This window comes from Vanacampus margaritifer, chromosome 9, assembly GCF_051991255.1.
Source record: "Vanacampus margaritifer isolate UIUO_Vmar chromosome 9, RoL_Vmar_1.0, whole genome shotgun sequence".
Lineage (NCBI taxonomy): Eukaryota > Metazoa > Chordata > Actinopteri > Syngnathiformes > Syngnathidae > Vanacampus > Vanacampus margaritifer.
In genome coordinates, this window is record NC_135440.1 from 22466020 (window position 1) to 22488618 (window position 22599).

Genomic DNA, 22599 nt, shown 5'->3' on the forward strand with positions numbered 1-22599 from the left:
ATTAATTTTGAGTTAAAGTTCCTTTAATTTTTTTTTTACGTGCAATTAATGACCTGCCCTTACTTGGAAAGCCTGAACTGGGAGAATTCCGGTCCCATTGCAGCAGACACGTCCACGTTAATTTCAAATTGTACAGAATTTCACAATTTATTTCGTGTTAAACATTAAATAGCTCTTAATATGAAAATGAAAATGCACTGAGCTGTCACCAATGTCGTACAAATGCAATTATGCCATCTAGTGGCAGAAGAATGACAACACAAATCAAGATCACATTTGTTTTTTTTTACAGTACATCTTTTTCATTTTAACTAAATTTTATGAATTATGAAATTACTGTATCACTTATGACTAAATGATGCAGCCATATTTCTATTAGTAAAAAAAAAATAAAAATACACTTATGTTAAGAGTATGAAAACTTATATTGTACAATATTGTACATTTAGAACAGATATAAATATGGCCATTAATCGTGGGTTAACTATTGAAATCATTTGATTAATTACGATTAAAGTTTTTAATCGCCTGACACCCATCATTTATATACACATAAATACAAACACATTTACAGTCCTGGCAAGTTGATTCATATTGTAAAATGACAAGAAATGAATTGCATCAAACTGAGTCGTTCCACTTTAAAATGAACTAATCATATAGCATCATATATCGTGATAAATATTGAATCATCTTTTATAGGAGATGTTCAAGCCTAGTTCCAACCCAAGTCATGACTCACAAGTGCTGTGTAGAAAGTGGATGGATTGATGAATGCGAGCCGAGGACATAAACAATCATGTAGTGAGTCTGTAGATATCCTCTTCCCCTCCTCCATTAAGTTTGCTGTCACTTTGCGTTAAGGTCTCACAAAACGCATCGTCTCCTCCCCAAGTTATTGGGATGGAAGTTGACGTAAATCCGCTCGTGGCCCTTCTACAAAGACAACAAATCGAGTGGAGGTTTTCAGGCACATTTCTCCTTCATGGCAAAAGTGTTGGTGTGCCACCATCTTTGAAATTGGTGGGAAAATCAACGAGTCATTTTGAAGTTTTGCCACTAGTGATGTAAATACAAACTCGTCATTTGATTATTTTAAGGTGATGAAATGTTTGTGAAAGCAGCGCGCAGAGGTCAGAAGGTGTCAGGTTCAGGCAACCCAAAATATTTAATAAACAACAAATCAGAAAGGAAGACAAGAGGTTCATATTATTTTTGCTCGCGAGGAGAACAGACAGAGTGTGTACCCAGATTACAGTATTTTTTCCGCTCTGGACACACTTTGCCGCTCCCTCTCTTTCATTGGATTTTCACTAGTTACATAGCAGTTGCTGTTCTAAAGGGGAGGGGGGCACACACAAAAGCAACCTCAAAGCAGTCACAGATACAAATCATCGTGCAGATAATAATGTAGACATGTTTTTCTTCAGCGCTGAAAGTTTCAAAGTCAAAGCTTCAAAAGTTCATTCGCAAAATATTCCAGTTTTTGTTTTTGAAGATGAAGGTGCATGAGTCATACTCCCTTTTAGTTTCTTCACAAAATAAATGCTTAAAAGAGAAATTATGGGGTAAATTTATATACATTAATCCTAACAAAAGGACTCTTGAGAAGCAAATCAACTTATATTTATTTTCTCATAAAAACGAGTCGCAAGAGCTTTTCAACAACAATATTGCAAGAATTAATTTAAGCTGAAAATCTTGTTTTTTTGTTTGTTTATGAGAATAATTTTGCAATATTATGAGTAAACTCTGCAAAGAAATAGGAATAAAATATGAATTATTCGTCTTGCAGGTAACGTCAAAATTTTACACAAGTTGAAATTTAATTCTGTTTGTTTGTTTTTAGGATTTTTTCTTCCTCATTTGGCTAACAAACTAAATATTTTGAGAAGCTGCTGCTGCTAACGGAACCTTTGGTTCCACCAAGAGACCACATAAAAGCCTTGCTTGAAAAGCCAACATGAAATGAAGTTCGTGCACTTCCGTGTTGTCAGCCAGCGTACATCACAACTGCAGCCAAATTTAAAGGTCGCCCTAATCTAAGACAACGAGTGCAATGCGGGACATTCAGTCTGTGTGTAATGTGACTTTGACGGCACAACAGATGTGTGCGTGTATACGTGTGACAAAGTGTCTCTGATGCTATTATATTTTAAACAGGCTTTCAACATCACAACACTAGCAAGTGTAGTACGTGTCGCTATAACACACACACTCACAGCCTTTTGTGTCGTGCCACGGTGCCATCAAAATGTCTGCACGCGCTCACATCAACATGCATCTGTCAGCTCAAGTTCCGTCTGCCGCTTGGACGGAAGAAAATGGAAAAGTGTGTCCTCCCCGGTGATTTAAAAAAAAACAAACACAAAAACTACAACAGAATTACTGCCCTTTGTTGTCAAGCTGAGCTGCTTACGACCCGAAATGCATCTACCGGTTAAATCAGGTCCAAAATGTTCTAGATGCTCACTAGTTTAAACATGGTATTCTGAATAATATTTTATTTGTGGAATATTAATTAAGCAAGGCAAATCCACCTGTTTTTATCTAATGTCACATGACCAAACCCAGAAATCAGTCCCTTTGGCACTGTGATGTCCTTTCAGTCGACAGGCAAAATGGCCACCCCCTCAGGTGGATAATAACGAGCCACGAAGCTAGTTAGCTAAGTTAGCATCTGTCTTGGAAACCTACTTCTGATTTGGGTGAATTTGAGCAAATCCCTTATTATGAACACTGGAAGATGCACAAAATGTCTGCTTCAAACTAAAATGGCCGACTTCCTGTTCAATTTCTTGAGACTTTTTCGTGCGTCCTGTTATGATAGGCACGTCCACTCGATTTTGTGCACAGCATACAAGTCCTTGCTAAAATTAGTGAGTTGTCAATGGTTAAAAGACAATTTACTTCTCGGGATTATAATAATTAAAAACATTTATTGCCTCAATGTTTGGTAACAGAAAAAGGGGCAAATTTGCCTTCGTGTTGGCATTCCTTAAAGCGCGTAACCTTGACTTTTCTTTACAGCAGATGGAACAATTAACAGCGACGCACAGCCGCCATGGGACTGCGCCGCCTGGGAACGTCACTGGAGTAAAAACAAGTGGCAGTGATGGAGTGTTGGGGTGTAAAAAAAAAATTGCTAGCTCTTTTGATTGAATTTGAAACATAACCTTGCTGTTGTGACATACATTGGAGCAAACGGTATATTTTGCGCTGATTGGTTTTATTTTTAAAGGGATCATTCGGCCGGGATGGCCCATATTTCACTTACTCATGTTCTGTTTTTTGTTTTTAAATCAGGAAAACAATATTATCATGCATTATTAATGTGAGCCATTTGTTTTGTTAAATCCGTAAATAATATCAGTAAAAGTGGGGATCAGACAAAAGTTTACCATTCAAAATCATTTCACATACTGTACATACATTGCTAAGAATTTCCAAAAAAAAAACTCAATCCGGACCAAGATTACCGTGGTCATCTCCACTTTATGCCCACTTTGACCAAACATCAAACGATTAGCTTTTCCACATCTGATTTAAAGTGAAAAAATAAGGAAATAAGCAGCCCACATGTTTCTTTCTATAATAAATCCCCAAGAAACGAATGAACGCAATCAAAGCTTTTCGAGAGGCTTTCCTTAAACTGAATTATTCGCAGGTTTTTATATATTACATTTAATCTATAAAAGTTAGGACTTACTTTTTAAACACGCCTAGCAGTCATTCATCCATTTTCCGAGCCGCTTCTGCTCACGATGGTCCACACCAAGCTGGAGAGTGAAAGAGGATTAAAATTATTTTGTCCTCTTTGCGTGTTCCAAAAATGAAGATAGATTTAATGCAAGAAAAATACACCTTTGCAAAAATGATTTAATCTAAGAAAAAGGCCAGAGATCTCTGGACAAATAACTGCCTCTAATTCATCACTTAAACAGGTGGGATTCAGAGCGTCAAATGTAGTTCTTCCGCATGTACAATGGTTTCTTATAGTTAAAAAGACCTCCTCTCTTTCATTTGTAGACAAAACATACTCTCTGGGTACTTTTCCATGAGCGATGGCGAAAACAGAGTCAGGAGTGCGTGTTCGAAACAGATTCTGTTCTCAAGGACCAAATGTGTTTTCGCACAAAGCGCTGAGAAGGAACTTTTTAGACTAAATAGTATGTCCCAGTTTAAGGTCAGATTTTACCGAAATCAACACCATCTGCTCTGCACAGGACACAAAACATTTCGACAAGGTTAATATAAAGAATTAAAATGTTAATAATGTGTAACAATGGTTAATATATGAAATGAAGAATTAAAAATGTTATAATATCTATCAGTTTACAAGCCGGCACTTCTATACACTTGTGGCTTTAAACATTTCTGGCAGAAAGACAGATTTTTGACCCGCGATTGCTGCATCGGCGGCAGCGTTCGCGTTTGGTTGCTGCAGCCCAAGGCATATTAGCTTGTAGGCTAGTAGGCTACACTCTAGGTTGTGTCTTTTTTTTTTAGTTGCCTCTAAGCTGCGATAGCGCAGTGCTGCCACCTATTGGCTTGGCAGATTAAGATATGACAGGCTACTAGTAAGCAGCCGGTGGTGGAGGCGCTGCACGGCAATATAAGGTATCCAAAAGTATCGATACTCACTTAATGGATCAATATTGCGGATCGGGACGGACAATATTGCGATGTATTGCCGAACGATATTTGGTCCCAGCTCTAATATTTGACATGAGGGAAATATCTCGGTTACGCTACCAAAAGAATATATCACAAAAATTGCTGCACTTTATACGGTATATGGGTTATTCCAGAAATAGAGGACAATGTAAAACTTGTTACCGCTACTCAAGCATCTCAAAAATATTTCCTTTACAATTCAAGTTAAATTTTATTTGGATACTAGTTTAATTTTAGCATTACTCTACTTACAGTACACACGGTTACAGTACTAATGTTGACACTTCAGCCAGGGCACATGCTAGCTTGTTGCTATGCTAACAGGTGAAGAACAAACACAGCTATAACAACAAAGAAAAACTTTGATATTAATGTATTTTTCTGATGATGTAAATAACAGGGTTGTATTTGAGCAACACACTCCATTACGGCTGAAAACCTTGAAAACATGAATAATACGTATAAGAGAGGATTTACATTTGATGTGTTAAGAGCAATTAGCATGATGACGTCATTTTTGCTGAATCATACCAATGACATTTTGGTTTTGTTTAGTGTTGTTTCTGATTTTTTCTCCATTGTCGGTCTCCAGGCCCAGACCATGGGGATGATGACAGAGTACTACCACTACATCTTCACCACTCTGGTAATGTACCAACCACTCTCATTAATGCAAATTGTTCTCATCTCCCTTTTTTTTTTGATGAATAGTAGCTAATTGCGAACGGGCTTTAGTACGCAGTCTGTTACGGAGACATTTTCTTTGACAACCTAGAAGGCATAATAGAGCCGCGGTAAACACTCCTTTTTTATGTGCCAAGTCTACGCGCGTTCTTTTGAGGTGCCACCATAAAACACATCAGGGAAAATTAAATGTGGCTTCCCAAGCTTGAAAAAGACAACAATGCGGCCCTCTTTGAGTCTTTATGGGGCAAATAATACAGTAAATGTTTCGTGTAAAACAAATGAATATGTGCAAATGCCAAACAGACGACAACAGAATGACAGGTTTGTCAAGGAACTAACAGTAAATTCACACAATTTAGTTGTAAGTTAAAATGTTGTCACGTATGATGGGGGGAGACAAACCTTTTCACTGACCAATCATTTATTTATTGATGTATTTTACTTAAACAAAAAACATGTATTTCCAAATTCCTTGATGCTTCACCAAGATATATATATACATATATATTTTTTTTTTTTTTTTTTTTTTTTTTTACTAAAACACATATATCCATTCATCTAACAATTTTAGCGAAATGCAAATATAGAAAAATTAAGTATTACAAAAAGCACATATCTACTTTTTTTTTTTTTAAAGCAAAAACCATTCGGCTAACAAAAACAAAAACATGCTTTTTGTTAAACTTGAAAAAAAAAAAAAGACATTCTGAAGCAGAGTGAAAATGGGTCACTGTGCAGTATTCCTGCATGATAATGACCCCAAACCCACCTCCAAGACAACCACTGCCTTGCTCAAGAAGCTGAACTGAACAAGCATGTCTCCAGACTGAAACCCTATTGAGCATCTGAGGGGCATCCTCAAACAAAAGGTATCAGTATTTTCAAATACATAAAAGGTGGCCAGACAAGATATTGAAACGTTGCTCATTTTCACTTAGGGGTGTACTCACCTTTGTTGCTATAGTTTTGATCAATAGTTGTAAATTTGCACTGTTACATCAACTGACTATTTTATAATGCCGCCAAGTGCCATTCAGTTTTATCCCAAACACAAGATGTGCATGCTGTACTCACTTTTGTGCGATACCATCCCCCTATTTTTAAATACTCTCACTTTAAATCAAATTTTTGAAAAACCGCAACGTACTGTATGAATATCCATCCATGAAACTTTTCAAATCTATTTTCAATGACAGCCTATAAGGAAACAACCCCTGTTGTCAGTGCATCGTGCATGAGGAGCTTAAGCGTTCAATTGCCACAACAAAAATCAATTTAGCTTTAAACTCACTTTTATCCCCGTCGCGTCCCCTGCCACCTTTCTTGACGATGATCGCAGCCCCAGCAGGAAGCAATTGCTGCCCCTCGCCACTATGTTGGTGATAAACATTTTGACTGGGAACGAATAGCAGCATGTTCTAAGATGTTCCTTTTGCCCTCTGTCATTGTCTCTTTTTCGCACACACACATGCACGTATACACACACTGACTGTCTCTGCGGACCCGGGCCAGTCAGTGGCGATAATGCGTTATGACATCGAGGCCCGTCCCTGATGTGTGTCATCTTTCATGCTCTGAAGCATGGCCAATATTATTGTTTTGACATGCATCCTGTCTTTGGATCGTGTCTATACTAATTTCTTTAAAAAAATAAACAACAACAAATCGTTGTGCTTTATGTTGCTCATCTCCAATTAAGGAATATCTTTGCAACAACAGTAGCTTTGATCAGGCTGCAGTATACTCTTAAAACCGCTGGGTAAAAAAAAAGCTAACCCAGTAATGGCTCCAAAAGTAACCGCGACAATGCTGGGTTATTTATACCGAGCACATTGGGTTGAGGATTTGACCCAGCACGATGGGTGAAGATTTTGATCCAACAAGGTGTATAAACTACTCCTCAACCCAATGTGCTGGGTCAAATATTATTAACCCAAGCTTGGGTAAAATCAACCCAATCTGCTCAAAATCCACAGTTACCCAGCAAATAGGTTGGGGAAACAACCCAGCAACAAATTGTTGTGCTTTATGTTGCTCATCTCTAATTAAGGAATATTTTTGCAGGAACAGTGGCTTTGATCAAGACTGCTGGATGAAAAGGCTAACCCAGAGATGGGTCCAAAAGTAAACGAGCCAATGTTGGGTTATCTATCCCAGCACATTGGGTTGAAAATTGGACTTAGCCCATTTGGTCAAGATTTGGATCCAACAAGGTGTATAAACTACTCCGCAACCCAATTTTTCTGGGTCAAATATTATTAACCCAAGCTTGGGTAAAATCAACCCAATCGGCTCAAAATCCACAGTTACCCAGCAAATGGGTTGGGGAAACAACCCAGCAACAAATTGTTGTGCTTTATGTTGCTCATCTCTAATTAAGGAATATTTTTGCAGGAACAGTGGCTTTGATCAAGACTGCTGGGTGAAAAGGCTAACCCAGAGATGGGTCCAAAAGTAAACGAGCCAATGTTGGGTTATCTATCCCAGCACATTGGGTTGAAAATTGGACTTAGCCCATTTGGTCAAGATTTGGATCCAACAAGGTGTATAAACTACTCCGCAACCCAATTTTTCTGGGTCGAATATTATTAACCCAAGCTTGGGTAAAAGCAACTCAATCTGCTCAAAATCCACAGTTGCCCAGTGAATGGGTTGGGAAAACTAAACAGTCTTTTTTTTAGTGTGTAATAAGTGTGGAAGTGGTGCTATTTTTTTCCCCACAGTGCACCTTTCAGATACTTGCGTTATGTGGACTGGAGTAAAGGCCAGTCAAAAATAACCCAACTTGGGTTAAAAATGGACTGACGTGCTTCTTAGGTCAGTTTAACCCAACTTGTTTTTATATGGATATAGATCCCATTTCTGGTCATATTAGCAGCAATGTCTTGTTTGTTGAGGTACAAATTATCTTTTATTTAATTTTTTCTTCTTTTATAACATGTGCTGTGTGTTTATCATATAAACCTGAGTCTGATCAATAAACTTGAATTGAATTGAATATAAAATGACCCCATTTTTGGGGTTAAGTTGGGTAAAATTGCCTCAAGTAGTGGATCGATCTCTTTTTGACCCAAATTGAGTTATTTTTGACCCAACTGTTTTTAGAGTTAAAAGACGAGCAGCATTTTCTCCAAATTGGGTTTAGGCAGTGATTCTGAACACGGATCGAACTGAGCCCACCTCAGGGGTTCAGTGGGGGACCACGACAACCACAAATGGATGGCAGACGTAAAAATGAAGAAAAGGAAGACTTGGTTGCGAAAAAGGCATTTGCCAAGGAGAGCCCATTTAACATTGTTAAATTTATACCCCTCAGACTGTGTCAACCAAGCCCGAGAATGATCATTTTTGTAGGATTTCACATTTCACACTCGTTGGATTGTGCGAGTGTGTACCTAATAGTGTGCCTGCAGCCTTCTAGGATGGCATGGATTCTGTGCGACGCTGTCGGTTAAAAGGCACCGCTGCTGCCAATGTGAACTTATAATTGGAACAAGACGCTTTTTGTGACACCCTAAAAAGGCTCTAATAGAAACGAGGATGTCACAAGAAATGTATTGTACATCTGCCAACATTGCTGTCCCACTTAGTTTGTATTCTTAGCTTCAAAAGCTCGGAGAGCGACCCGATCTACTTTACCGAGCATTTCGGAATGTCACACGGAACAATAGTGATATACTTTGATCCGTGCTCATAAAAAGCCGGCGCTGTACTGCGAAGCCGGGAGATGGAGTGAAGAGGAGAAATAATTCAGTGGCTGGTGGCGTTTTTTTTTTTTAAATTTTTAGCAAGTGTCTAAGGCGCTCCTGTTAGCCCGGCACTAACCCCACAGGGTGCTAATGAAATATCTATGTTGATCCAAATGTCTTTTTCCAAGCCCCCCGGCCCATTACGCCGCGACATGTGTCAACATGTGACTTCGCACTTCGCCTACAATGGCTTCCCCAGAAATTACACCAGCTTAAATTGAATTGCTTTTGCCTGCCGAGGGAATGGGAGTAATGAATTATTAATGGTACAACAGTGATCCAACATTTTTTAGTGTGTTTATAATGGCAAACATGCCAACCGTAAAGTTTATGGGGAAACTTTATGAGGCAACAAGTACAAAAGAAAAAAAAAAACGTTTGTGTGTTATTCACAGGATTTTAACATTAGGTTTGTGTAATACATTTTAGTTTTTTTCCACAAATCGGAATACTGTATGATTTGTCACAGGTAGAGAAACCTTTCTATAATCTATTTATCAGGCTTACATTTCCTGCCACGGCATTGAAAAACAACAGTTTTTCCATCCTTTGGCTTTATTTTGATTTTAATATAGCATCTCTCTAATCAGAAGCGGCATCATTTTTGTTTTTCATGTGAGTAGAAAAAGCATGCGGGATGAATAGAACTTGAAAGGCAGACACCGAGCACGGCTGGACTAAATGAGACTCTCCTATTTTACCCGTGTCTCTCAAAAGGATCTGATGGCCATTGATTTGGAGCCGTACCGCTTTTGTGGCGTCAACATGACCGGCTTCCGCATCCTTAACGTGGACAACCCTCTGGTCTCCTCCATTGTGGACAAATGGTCCACTGAAAGGCAGATGCCACCGAAACCTGACTCGGGCCTCCTGGAGGGCGTCATGACGGTATGTTTTAAGGTCACGGTACGCTTTACATTCAGTACAGAAAAGCAACACTTTTTTTTTTTTTTTTTTTTTAATGAACCAAGAAAAGTCTGTGACCACTTACTGTACATCCTTGCTAAATGCTACACTATTATTTCGCTACGTTTCCAAACCTAACCATGATGACACTCGTACTAGGAGGCACAAATTATTAGAATAAACGTTTTTTTTGGTGAGAGACGGAAAATGACAATCCCCGTTATGAAGCCATCCAACTCTGTGGCTCCGTCATCAACAATTTGGGTGGCGTCACTGTGAGCTTGTTTAATCTTCGCTCTTCAACTGTCCAAATAGTCTTCACCGGTTTTCAGGCGGTTTTGTGTGTTATGTCTCGAGTAGAACGTAAAAATTTTCATGGAGCAACGGATAGACAAAAGATAATCTGACTTCAGGGGCAGCTATGAATATTTACAATTAATAATGCAATTTGTCCCTGAAAAGGATCTGCAATGTCCAAAGGCGCTTGTAATTTAAATCAAATATAAGTAGTGCGCGGTTGACAGCCAAGCCCGCTTCTTGAAAATGATAGTAGCGCTTATTATCCGCTTTATCTGTAATTAAAATTCTGAACATAGCCTGACCATATCATTCAAAAACACCTTCACAGTGCTCTTGAAAGGATTACTGATCTTTTTTTCCCCCCCATGCAGACCATGAGTGCACAGCAAATAAATCCAAATTTGGAGCATTTTATTTTATTAGACACACTGTTATCATTAGAGAAACACACGGTGCTCATTTGCCTTATCTAATTTTGTATAGTTTAACATTTTGAAATTGCTGAGTCAAAGAAACTTGGCAAATGAGATGATTAATAACTACTAAAGCAGAGATTGTACACTCTGGAGCGTGGGCGTCCATGGGAGTGCCCTCCACAGGGTGCGTGAGATTAAAAGTGTAATGGTGGTCTGGTATAATACACAACAAATGAATATTTTGGGGGACTGAGCGCCCTATAGCGACTAGAGAAAAAACTCAACTCGATCAGCTAGCTAGATAGATAGATTTAATTAAGTCCCTCCACTTTGGTCCTTCCTCGGGTCTCCTGGCGGCCTCACGACTCTGGCTGGAAGTGTTCGGTTTGTGTTGAACGGTATGGGATTTTTTAATAGGTTTTAGGTGAACTAATGGATACACACACACACTCGCACGCACATACACATTCTCACCCACATACAAAAAAAAAGAAAAAAAAAAAGAGAGCAATGATGATGACATGTCAAATCGGTAAAATTACCGAATGAACAATACTGAGCTCTCCAGGAAAAAAAAAAAAAAGTCCATCCATTTTCTGTCACGCTAATATTCAAAAGAGAAATCCTCCGGTTGCTCAATACTCCAGTATTTCACTTGTTTTTTGGCAGGCATCAGATGAAACAATGTTCACCCCCATTATTCCAGACAGATGCGGCTCTGACCTACGACGCCGTCCACATCGTGTCCGTCTCCTACCAGCACGCGCCGCAGATGACCGTCAACTCGCTGCAGTGCCACCGCCACAAACCCTGGCGTTTCGGAGGCCGCTTCATGAGTTTCATCAAAGAGGTAACTGTCTTATCCGTTTGCTGTTTATTTTACAGCCGAGTGGCGAGGGAGGAAGGGGGAAGAGTGGAGTGGACTAGCGTGTTTACCCAGCAAATCAATCACACCCACAAACAAAGAGCCTTGATAGACACATTAAAGCGATGTTGTTGTCTGCTGTGTAAAATTCCCCTCAGACGTTATTTAATCTCGTGAATGTTGCAACCTTTTGAAAGGACAATTTGTGAAACTTGCCTCGAGTTTATCAAACACGAGAGTGTGTTGTTCAACGCCAAATAAAAACATGAAGAGGCTGGGTGGAGATGCTAATATTTGTACCTTGATATAATAAGATGATGCAGGGAATGACACTTGTTTTTTCCCCATGCCATGCTACAACTTAACAAATGCCATGCTTTTCAATTGTTAAGAACAGTTACTATGACGAATGGTTTTGAGTACATGGGGAGAGAGTTGGACAACTTGAAATTTTGGCTAGTGCCATTGATATTTTTTTCAGCACAGTACGTACGGCGGATTCCAACCGTATTGCACCACGGACTGATTTCACATACAGTATTTTGACAACAAATAAAAACGTGAAAGCCCTGTTTTTTTTCTTAAGCTAGTCTCATTTTATGTTCCATAGCATAGCATGTTATTGTAAGATGGGACGTCATAGCTCTGCTACAATTTCACGTTACATTTCTCTTCACCGTTTCCATTTCGCTTGGTATAAACATTCAAGACTGGAACTATTCGAAACCGAGGAATCAATCGGAATAGCCAAAGCCAGGCAGGCTAATCGCTAGCCTGAGCAGGCTAATTGCTTTTGTCATCCACAACCAACTTATTTTTGTAGTCTTGAAGATTGTGTCGCCTTGAAAAATGGATATTTCACAGCGCAAAAAGATCGTTTTTTTTCAAGGCGACAACAGCATACGGCTGATTTCTCTGTAGATTAGTCAGTTGGAAGACGAAATTCCCAAAACATATGATTAGCGGTGTTAGAAGACTATCTTTGTCTTCCGCATGTTCGTTGTTGTTCGGGTAGAGAGAATGTTGATTTTCTGAATACAGACTGGAGATCGGTGAACAGGTCCTTCGAAGGATTTATTTTACAGAATATTCCGGACACAAGCAAGTTTACAGACAAATGGCTGCAGTCCTCTCGCAAGTGTGTCGATTACAGACACTTACAACCTTTTTATACTATCTTGAAGGGCGGTTCCAAACAGCCCACCTGGAGTTCACCGGACATGAGATAAGACTTTTAACACATCATTGATTACATTGTTGTGATAATTGATGAGATCCCAGTCATGAGATCCCAGTCATGACGATAAGATTTTAAACACATCATTGATTACAGACACTTGGCAGAAATTGCGACATCACTCACAAAGACACATCCACAGATAAAAGTTCTACTGAGGAAATAAATAAATTAAAACAGTTATGACTAAATCTAGGCAGAAGACCCTCGTCAATGGTTAACTAGTTTCAAAGGATAAAAATCAACGTGGCGCAGTAGTCGACTTCAACTTGACTACAAGTCAAGTAATCGGTTCAACCCCTATTCCAGGGGTCCTTGTTTTAGGACAAATCTCCACTAACGTAACACAAACTAGATCATTAAGTTCATGTCCAGCCCAGTGACAGTTGCTGTTCGTATATATGCCTGAGCAACCGGTCCACAGCCTGCAGTCTTCTTTTCGCTCAGTCAGCTGGCATAGGCTTCAACTCCCAAACGATCTTGAAGAGGATAAGTGGTGTTGAAAATAGATGGTTGGATGCTTATCAGAATTTTGTTTGTCAGACACTGAGAGAAAAGCCTGAATTGCAAAGTGCTTGAAATCAGACTCAGTTTATCTTGTCCTTCAGGCCTCGTATTGTCAAACGTGCCTCCCGATGTATTCCAGACGCACAATTGAGGTTTAGCTGGAGGTCACAGTACGATAGCGGCACCCATAGAAGAAGCCGGGTATGATGTAACTCTTCGAAATAGGCCAGAAATAAGACCCAGACTTAGTGAAAGTATAAATGTGGGCAAATGAGGAGTCAGGATCACTCAACCACTCCCTTCTCCTCTGAGGTTTTCATTAGCATCCCTCAGAGAGGATCATCTTCCATTTTAGCACAAGGAACTCCCTATGCACTTATTTTTAAATCCAAATGAAGTTGAAGAATTTTCATCATTTCTTAAACGACTGAAAAAAGGCACGAGACTTCATCTTTTATAGGTTTCTCACATGTCCCAAGAAAGAATATAAGCTCTACTTTAAGACCTGTCTCGAGGTGTTTGGGACAAACATGATTGCATTTACAGCGTGTTACACAAAGACCAGCAAGGAACTGACAAGTTTGCGAGGCGTTATGGAGTCTCATCATTTTTTTTTTGTTGTCTTCTCTCATCTCACCTTCTGCTGAAGCAGCCTCGCTTGATCAATCTGCGGAGACAGCCTGCACATTGCGACGATCACAGTGGGCGATTCGCTTGTTGTGATACGCTCCTCGAGATCACAGAGGCTTGGTAAACAGAGTGGGATGTGTTGTTAGAGTAAAAAAATATATTTTGTTAATACCGCCAGCCGCCAAAGAAGGTTATGTTATCGTTTGTTTTGCCAAAATATGCAAAAACGACCATTTTCCAAGAAAGGAAGAATGTAATACACTTTGGTGCACATCCATAAAGAGCTAAATAGAAGTGTAGAGTTTGGTGTTTGATCCAATTTAGGTCTATTCAGCCACGGTCTGCGCCCTAGTGAGTGCCATTTCAGTTTCTCTGTTCATTGACAAGATTATGCTCTTTTCTCTTTGTGTTGATGCAAGATCAGACAATGTTTTTCTTTGTCAGTGAGTCATCCGCTAATTCGCTAAATCCGTTAAGTGACGTGATTCTGATACGGGTCAAGGCAACCTTAAGATGGAAAGGTTGTTTAAATTTTCTCAGATCGGAATCAGGCCTCTTTTGAATGCGGATTAGAATCTGACACAAACCGGTGGCAGCAAGGTCGACAAGTGGTTAATTAATAGCACATCTGCCTCATAGATGGTTTGCATCTACAATCCCTGCTTGTAGTGACATTTCTCTGGGTAATGTTAGAAGACACTCTTTGTCTTCCGCGTGTTCGTTGTTGTTCGGGTAGAGCGATAGAGGCTGGAGATCGGTGAACAGGTCCTTCGAAGGATTTATTTTACAGAATATTCTGGACACAAACAAGTTTACAGACAAATGGCTGCAGTTCCTCTTGCAAGTGTGTCTTTTCAGTGGACTCCTATCATTCTTATACTATCTTGAGAAAGTATTACAACGCCTCCTTTTCCCCCAAGCCCCTTTCTCCCCCCCAGCCATCATATGTCCCCAGCCAAGGCAAACTTTTACAGCATTCAATATACATTGACAGATGGCCTTTTGATGTGGAAATATAGTAGGTCTCAGCCCCGACGTCACCTAGCATGATATAAGACTTTCAAAGGAATCATATTAACACATTTGCTTTAACCCCAGACAAATGGCCCATCGGTGTGGGAATAGAAGAAGCTCCCCCAAACATCACTTAAAAACTCACCCAGCTCTACTGAGGAAACTAAAACAGTTATAACTAAATCTGGGCAGAAGACTCTCAACAGTAATCTGGCTTCCGCCCACAACTCCCAAACATGCTTCTTTGGTTAAGACAGGTGACAAGTCCAAGATGTACCCGACTGACTGCCCAACGTCAGTGGGGGATAGTCAGCATCAGCTCGCTGAAGGACCGAGTGATGGCAAATGGTAAAGAGAATGGATGGCTGGATGAAATCTGCCAATATGACTGTATAGGATTTGAGCCTGATGTCATCAAAGACTGGATTTACACTACACGGTTCAAGTGACAAAATTCGGATTTTCTTGCTCCCAAGTGGTACAATTAGGTTATGCATCATGCAGCGTGGAGATGAAAGAAAAGCATGTAATCGGATATCCTCAGATCACAATCAGGTCTCTTTCAAATTTGTCTAAAAATCCATGGACCCTTATGGTTTCTTTATGTCCTCCAGCTTCCCCCCACAATCCCAAAAATGTGCATGCTAGGTCCTTGGATGACTTCATTACCTAGTAGGTCATATAATTGCAGTGGAAGCAGGCAGATCGGATTGACCCTGTTGATGCAAGCCTGACATCATATAATGCTGAATTATTTCAGCGGCATAAAGAGGCAAACACAGATTATGAATATGCTCAGTTCAGAATCAGGCCTCTTCCAAATGTGGATAAAAATTGCTGAAAATGCCAAACAGAGCCAAAACTTTGGTATACACCAAAGATTGGATTGGTTTCTTTCTTTGTATTCACACTTTAATAGCCCTCGAAGGACTTTGGTCTTCTGTCCTCATATGGAAATTATTGAAACAACCTTTCGTCTGTCCTTCGGATGACACTGCAGCCATCACTTCCATAATACGTGGGATTTTTTTAATTTTTTTTTCGTGTCTTCTAATAGGAAGCTACTGCAAGGGCCTCTGGTGATCAAGACAAAAGCCAATGAAATATTATTACATTGTTGTCCTTACGCCGGATTCCCGTTTGAGGACAACACAGAGGCGTCGGGTTGTAAAAACACTTACTCCAGTCTGATTTACGCTCACTACAAAGACAGACAGTCAGACATGTTGTCAAGGTCGAATCAGCCCTTCGGATTGGACACAACACTGTGAATCCTTTGAACATACCGAGGCCAGATGGGCAGGAGTCTTAGGAGGGGGTGGAGGAAGAAATTTCACTTTGAAGCCTGAACATTCTGAGTTGGTCGTGTTTTAAGTTTTAGTATAATGACAAAAAACTGACAATCCAATTGATGGTGTCGCCAGTCTATAGGGAATATCTGTTTTTACAGGGAAAAGGCAGATTGGAGTATTGGCATAACTTCACACGGCCCACAATAGAGCCCAAAACGAATGCGACGAAATTAAACTGCACCAACAAACAGGCAGTTAATCAAGTATTAAAATGGAACATCTGCAGGAGTGTTTGTGCTGTAACAAACAGCGAGCGCGCACGTATTTTCAGGTTGTGCTTATCGGGGAAATAGTAATAAAGGCCAGTTATGTATTTTCCCTCCTCAAGGGGAATCAAGCAAAAGACGGTCGTTAATTAACTCAGCGGTCCTCTGGTGTTAGCGGCGTCGGATGTGAATTGTAATTAACAAAAAGACGGAAATGCAGCCTCAATGGTTTCCATGTTTAAGCACGTTTTTTTCCCCGGTAAGAGTGAGTGAGAAATAGAAACAAGGCATGTGCTAATTGCATGTTTTGTTGGTAGCCGCAGCTCTTACATTAAATATTAGTACAAGGTTGTCAGTGTTAGCAATTTATTATGTGTGCATGCAAATAAGGTCACATGACCACATGAGGTTTAACCTAATGAAGAAGAAAAAAAATGGACCCTATGTAATTAATTGTGATATTTTTTCTTTGTGAGCATATAGTAGTTGGGGTTTTTTTAATACAAGAAAAATGGGTGTGCTATGCCTGTTGCAGTATACTCGTGACTGTGCTAGAATAAACAGTATTTGATTGTATGACATTACAGTTTTAAAATCATTTGAAAGTCTTGGTTTGAATCCTTAACCTATTTTAGAAACTGTAATCTAGGGTTGAAAACTTCACCTCAAATTCTGACCCGGGATTATAACCCAAATGTGAAATTCTAAATTACAACCGTAACCCTGACTTCAAAGCACAATTTAATTTTAGAACCTTAGTTTGAAATACTAACCCAGGTGAGTATGAGACCCGAATTTGAAACCCAAAACAGCAGTCAGAAACCTTCAAGTTTGGAACCTGATTCAAACCATAACACAGGTTTAAAACCCTTATTTGAAATTATAAACGTGACTGAAAATCAGAGCAGCGTCTTTTTTCAGTTAGACATTAAAAGATGTGGTGAAAATTAGCTTTGTCATAGAAGAAGACAAGCTTATTAAGGTGCATTTGCTGTGGCATATTTTATTTAAATTAGCTCTTGAGTTTTTAGTGGCCATGTTTTGTGATGTTTGGGAATACCTTCATTAAACAGAAGGAAAGTGATGTTCATCATGGCGAAGATGCTTCTAAGTGGCACAAATGTTATTTTTTAGTCCCACTGGGATGGATTGACTGGGAGACTCTCGTTCAACAAGACAACTGGATTGCGTACGGACTTTGACCTGGACATCATAAGTCTGAAGGAGGACGGACTGGAAAAGGTAAGAGCCACCACCGGCCTTGTCGCTACAGTCTATATTTTTTCCACATTCCCCAGCATATTAATCATTCAATCAAGATCTCAACCATAGTTGACTTAACGTACGTCAATGGCGAGTTCAACAATCCGAAATAAACGTCGTATATATCAAGGTTTTTCTATTGTTGACATTTTGAACAGTTAGAATTTTGATTCAAGATATCTTTAATGAAATGTTGGCCAGTCAAAATGACAGAGATATCGGTAATTCAGCTTTGCCAAGTCAAAAATAGTGGATATCTATGATGTAATTTATTTGCTGTTGTGTGTCCCCTCCCCTTTAGAACAGCAACAGCTATGTAACTAGTGAATAGCCTATCCAGTAAAAAGAGAGGGAACTGCGAAGTGTGTCCAAAGTGCGATAAGAGACTGTAACTGCATTAATGATACCTTGAACTGGATTTTAACAAGTCAAAATGACAATGATATTACTGACATGACACTATTTACCAATTCATTTGAAAATGGCATGTTTCTCCAATTTTTGTTTTGCCAAAAATATCAGAAAAGCCAGGTTTTCCCCCTTGGCGTGCAACATATAACGCCAAGCTGACGAGTGTAATTCACCTCCCTAACAAGGAACCAAATTGGCGCTTCCTAGAAATGCTAGTGGATCATAAAGCAAATTGGAATTGAGCACACGTTAGGATGTTAATCGCTGTCTCTCTTAATGATAATTTGAGGTGATGCCCAAAATGCAGTTTGGTGCTAATGGGCTGTATAAACACAAAATAAATGGAAGAAAAAATGTGTGGGGAGAAGGGTGTGTGTATGTGTTGAAAAGGTTGCTAATACAGTCTACGTCTTCAAAGCACCCTCCGGACTGTAACAGCCTCTCCCTACTCGAAGAGCTTTTATACATTATGAATATATCAAATAGGGATAAGTCCCATTATGACTCGCTCAAGTAGTCCCTAAAGGCTCAAGACGATATAATAGCGGAAGCTTTTCATCTTGTAACCCTTCTGTTGAAGGACGATGGCACGGTTGGGAAAAAAAAAAAGCCGTCGGCTTTGAACCGATTCTTGTCGGCATGTTCGTCTCGCGTGAGGTCATCTGAATAGAAGCACGTACCATCATTATTTGATGGCGCATTAGCATCTCCGCCAGCGTGTTTTCGGATTCCCCTTCCATCTCATACATGCCGCGGAATCGGCTTTAGCCTGTTAGGGTGCGGACTTTTCTCGGCTAATCCCTTGTAATTGAATATTAGCCCGAGTTTGAGCTCGCGCCGGAATTACGATCAGGTTCTGAGTAGCAGTGCCTCGTCATATTCATTCAGGGCCGTGTTTTCAGAAGTGGGGGGGGGTGCGAGATAAATGTTTCCCAAGAACACAGCCTTGTTGCTAATCACGCAAAATGACCTAATTGTAATTGGGTACAATAAGAAATGATTTCCATAAAGGCTAAATCAAATGGTATTGTTAATAATTCTATGGAGATGATCGTTCTTCTTCTATAGTATGATATTACGGTACGTAAACAAGAACAAAGCGTAAACATGGGATATGCTCATCTTTGGTAACGCTTGAAGACATCTTGTCCTGATTTAATGCCATAGGGCACCACCGGTGGCCTGGACTGGAAGGAAGTGCTTAGTCCTGCTAATGTGGTGGATAGAGATGATCACGGTTTTCATCTTTCGCAGGTGGGCAAGTGGAGTGTGTCTGGAGGTCTCAACATCACAGAAGTGCCCAAGCGAAAAGGGATGAACATCACTGATTCGCTGGCCAACCGCTCGCTTGTCATCACCACCATCCTCGTAAGTCACGCTTTTGAAAAACACTTATATATATATATTAAAAAAATAAAAAAAATAAATATTTTTAATTTTTAAAAAATAAAATATATATATATATATATATATATAATTAAAACGGGTGTCAAAATTATTGCGTTAATATCTTATCCCTTAACTTTTATTTTCCAAGTAAGGGTCATTAATCACGCATTAAAAAATTTGTGGCGTTAAAGGAACTTTAAATTAACTCAAAATTAACGCACTAATTTGGACACCCCTAATTTTTTAGCTAAACCCAATATTTGTAGATGCTATTTAAACTTTAAAGACACCCGGTTGCTTTGGTGAAAAAAAAAAAAAAAAAAAGAATTTGAAAAGTCTATAGTTAATCAACTGCTATATCGACTTCAAACAAAATAAGTCAGTGAGCATTGACAATGTTCATTAGAGTTGTTAATGTTTGACCCTGATAAGCAGAGAGAGTCAGTGGGTCTCCATGAACTCTTTTTAAGAATCCATTATAATTATGTTCTTGTGGAAAAGAACACGATGATCCTTCCCCTGCTTACACGGTGCATGTTCATTTGCTCAGCTTTTGTTGTGCTTTTGCTACACATAACTGGATTTTCAGCCCGAAATGGAACTATCGGGAGGTGCTGACTCAGATGTTCCCAGTGACCCTCCTTAGGACGCATCGACTTCCCACGATAAACACCATCATCATGCCCCGCTCAAACACTGTAATTAGAACAAGCGGGGTCAAGGCACAGTGCAATTAGCACCTATCAAGCTGCCATGCATGGAAGGAAATGTGTTATAAATGGCTCGTAGTTGGTTCATGATGAAGCCCAAGCTTCTCCCAAAAAGTGCAGTTTTAATATTACCAACAAGTCATTACTTCAAGGTCGTAAAACTCTCTACTTTGAATTTGCAGAGGTAAAGCTTTATTATCAATTTCGCCCGCTTTGCATAGTGACACACAAAAAAGGCTCCTCATCTTTTAATATTTTGTCTTTAAAAAAAAATTAAAAATCTTACATCTATGTCAACATTTCTAGACACGCAAACACTACAACGATTAAGTCTCTAATATTCGGAGAAAAATGTCATAATGCTTGAGAATGAAATGACATGAAATCCTTAACTTGCGAGAATGAAGAGCAAAAATGTAATGAGCAAGGGACACTTGTACCCTTACAGAATTAATATTTTTTTTTATGGAAAGACATATTGGGTAATATTTTAATGAGAAATAATAAAATTTGTAAAATTAAGAGAAAAACGATGGTTGGACATGTATTATAAATGGGTAAAAAAAAAAAGAATTACGAAGTAGTTGTGTACCATAAAAAATGTGAATGTTAGAAAAAGTCTATCACGGGAATATATCAAAATATTACATGAAAAAAATGATATATTTCTCCAAGAAGAAATTCCTTGACTTACGAGAACATTTGACACTTAATTTAAAAAAGTTGAAAATTTGCTAAATTACGAAAAATATTGCAGGGAATGTATTCTAAAATAAGTCGTTTTGCAAAACACAAATGTTATGAAAAAGAAACATTTTTTATGCTACAAATGTCTGTAATGAGAATAAATCAGTATTACAAGAAGACATACAGTAATTTTAAATACATTTTTAAAAGTACCAAAACTATGATAAAAACTTTGACGGAAGCTGATGTGTTCGCACCCGCACCCCAGCCCCTCCCAAAAAAGTAAATTTTCAATACTTCCAACAAGTCATTAGTTCAAGGTTATAAAACAATCTACTTTCAATTTAGGGAGGAAAATCTTCGACTTTAATATCAATCTCCCCATCTTTGCATAATGACATTGCTGCAAACCGGCGCCGCTGATGCGTGAACGAGACGTCTGACAGCTTTATAGCGATAACTTTGTCGAAGAGATTAAGCCACTTAATGCGTTTTCTCCCCTTACATTAATTGTTTGCACTCCATTGCCTGTAATGTTTCCGTACGGGCCCGCCTTCCCCCTCTCGGTCTCGCCGCGCGCGCGCCCGTGCTGCGGCGGCGAGACGGCGACTGCTACCAACGCTTTGATTGGAGTCCAAACCGTGGGGGAATAACAAGAATCGGAAGGCTCCGAAAACAGATGGTAATGACTTCCCTCAACATGCAAAAACTTTTTTTGATCAACTTAATTGGACAACTTGAGCGAAGTTTACGGCGAAAAGCGCTGTCGCCTGTTTTTTAAATGCATTGTCATCAAGTATTCATAACTCGTTTTAGAGCGAGGCCCTAATTACAATGCCCAAGCTGCTCTAGATTTTGACGGCTAACACCAAAAAACAAAGCGTTTGCTTTTTTGCTCTTTAATAAGTACAAACAGAGCTCTATAATATTGTACTTAAAAAACAAACAAAAAAAACTGCGTAATGAGTTATTTAAATAGTGCTGCTCCTTCCCCCTTGGCCACTAGGAGGCAGTGTTGTATAATAGTCATGCAGACAGAAACGAAGAAGAATAGACTTCTTCTTCTTCTTCTTCATCTATTCATTAGAAAATAGCTAAGTTTCATCATTATTCACAAATCTGTTTAAAACAGTGTGGAAAAGAGCCTTTTTTTTGCAATATAGCCCTTGTTGATCTCATACTCTGCTGCTACCTGCTGGCCGCTTTTGTAATAACTACCATTGCCAGAGGCTTCATCAAACCTTCTGTATGCTGTAACATAAAAAACAAACACTTTTTATAAATAAAAAAAAACGTATAAATACTTTTTTGGGGACCATGGCAATATTTAAAATAAGACGTTTTTAATACGTTTTTGGGAGCAAATGAGTAAAAAAAAAAACGCACACGAATGTTAGCATTTTCAAGCTCAAATAATGAAACTGTCATGCAAACAAAATATTAAAACAACACTGTTTTGTTTTTTTTTATCAGCGGTCTTGTGAAACAACAAGGTCTCGTCTTCATAGCTCGGTCTGTCAATTATTTACTGTACTGTATGTCCCAATTGAAGGCACTACATTCCATTATAGCTTGATTGGCAACTCCACCTCA

At 39.2% G+C, this 22599-nt stretch overlaps 1 protein-coding gene across 2 annotated transcripts in view; it reads left to right on the plus strand.

Moving 5' to 3' along the window:
• grik3 (glutamate ionotropic receptor kainate type subunit 3) overlaps positions 1–22599 on the plus strand; it is a 105248-nt gene that overhangs the window by 57701 nt on the left and 24948 nt on the right. For both annotated transcript variants that reach the window (XM_077574855.1, XM_077574856.1), the window contains exons 5-9: positions 5270–5323; positions 9831–10001; positions 11442–11585; positions 17681–17788; positions 19475–19588. In XM_077574855.1, the coding sequence (XP_077430981.1) occupies positions 5270–5323; positions 9831–10001; positions 11442–11585; positions 17681–17788; positions 19475–19588 (591 nt within the window). The remainder of the gene's footprint in view (positions 1–5269; positions 5324–9830; positions 10002–11441; positions 11586–17680; positions 17789–19474; positions 19589–22599) is intronic.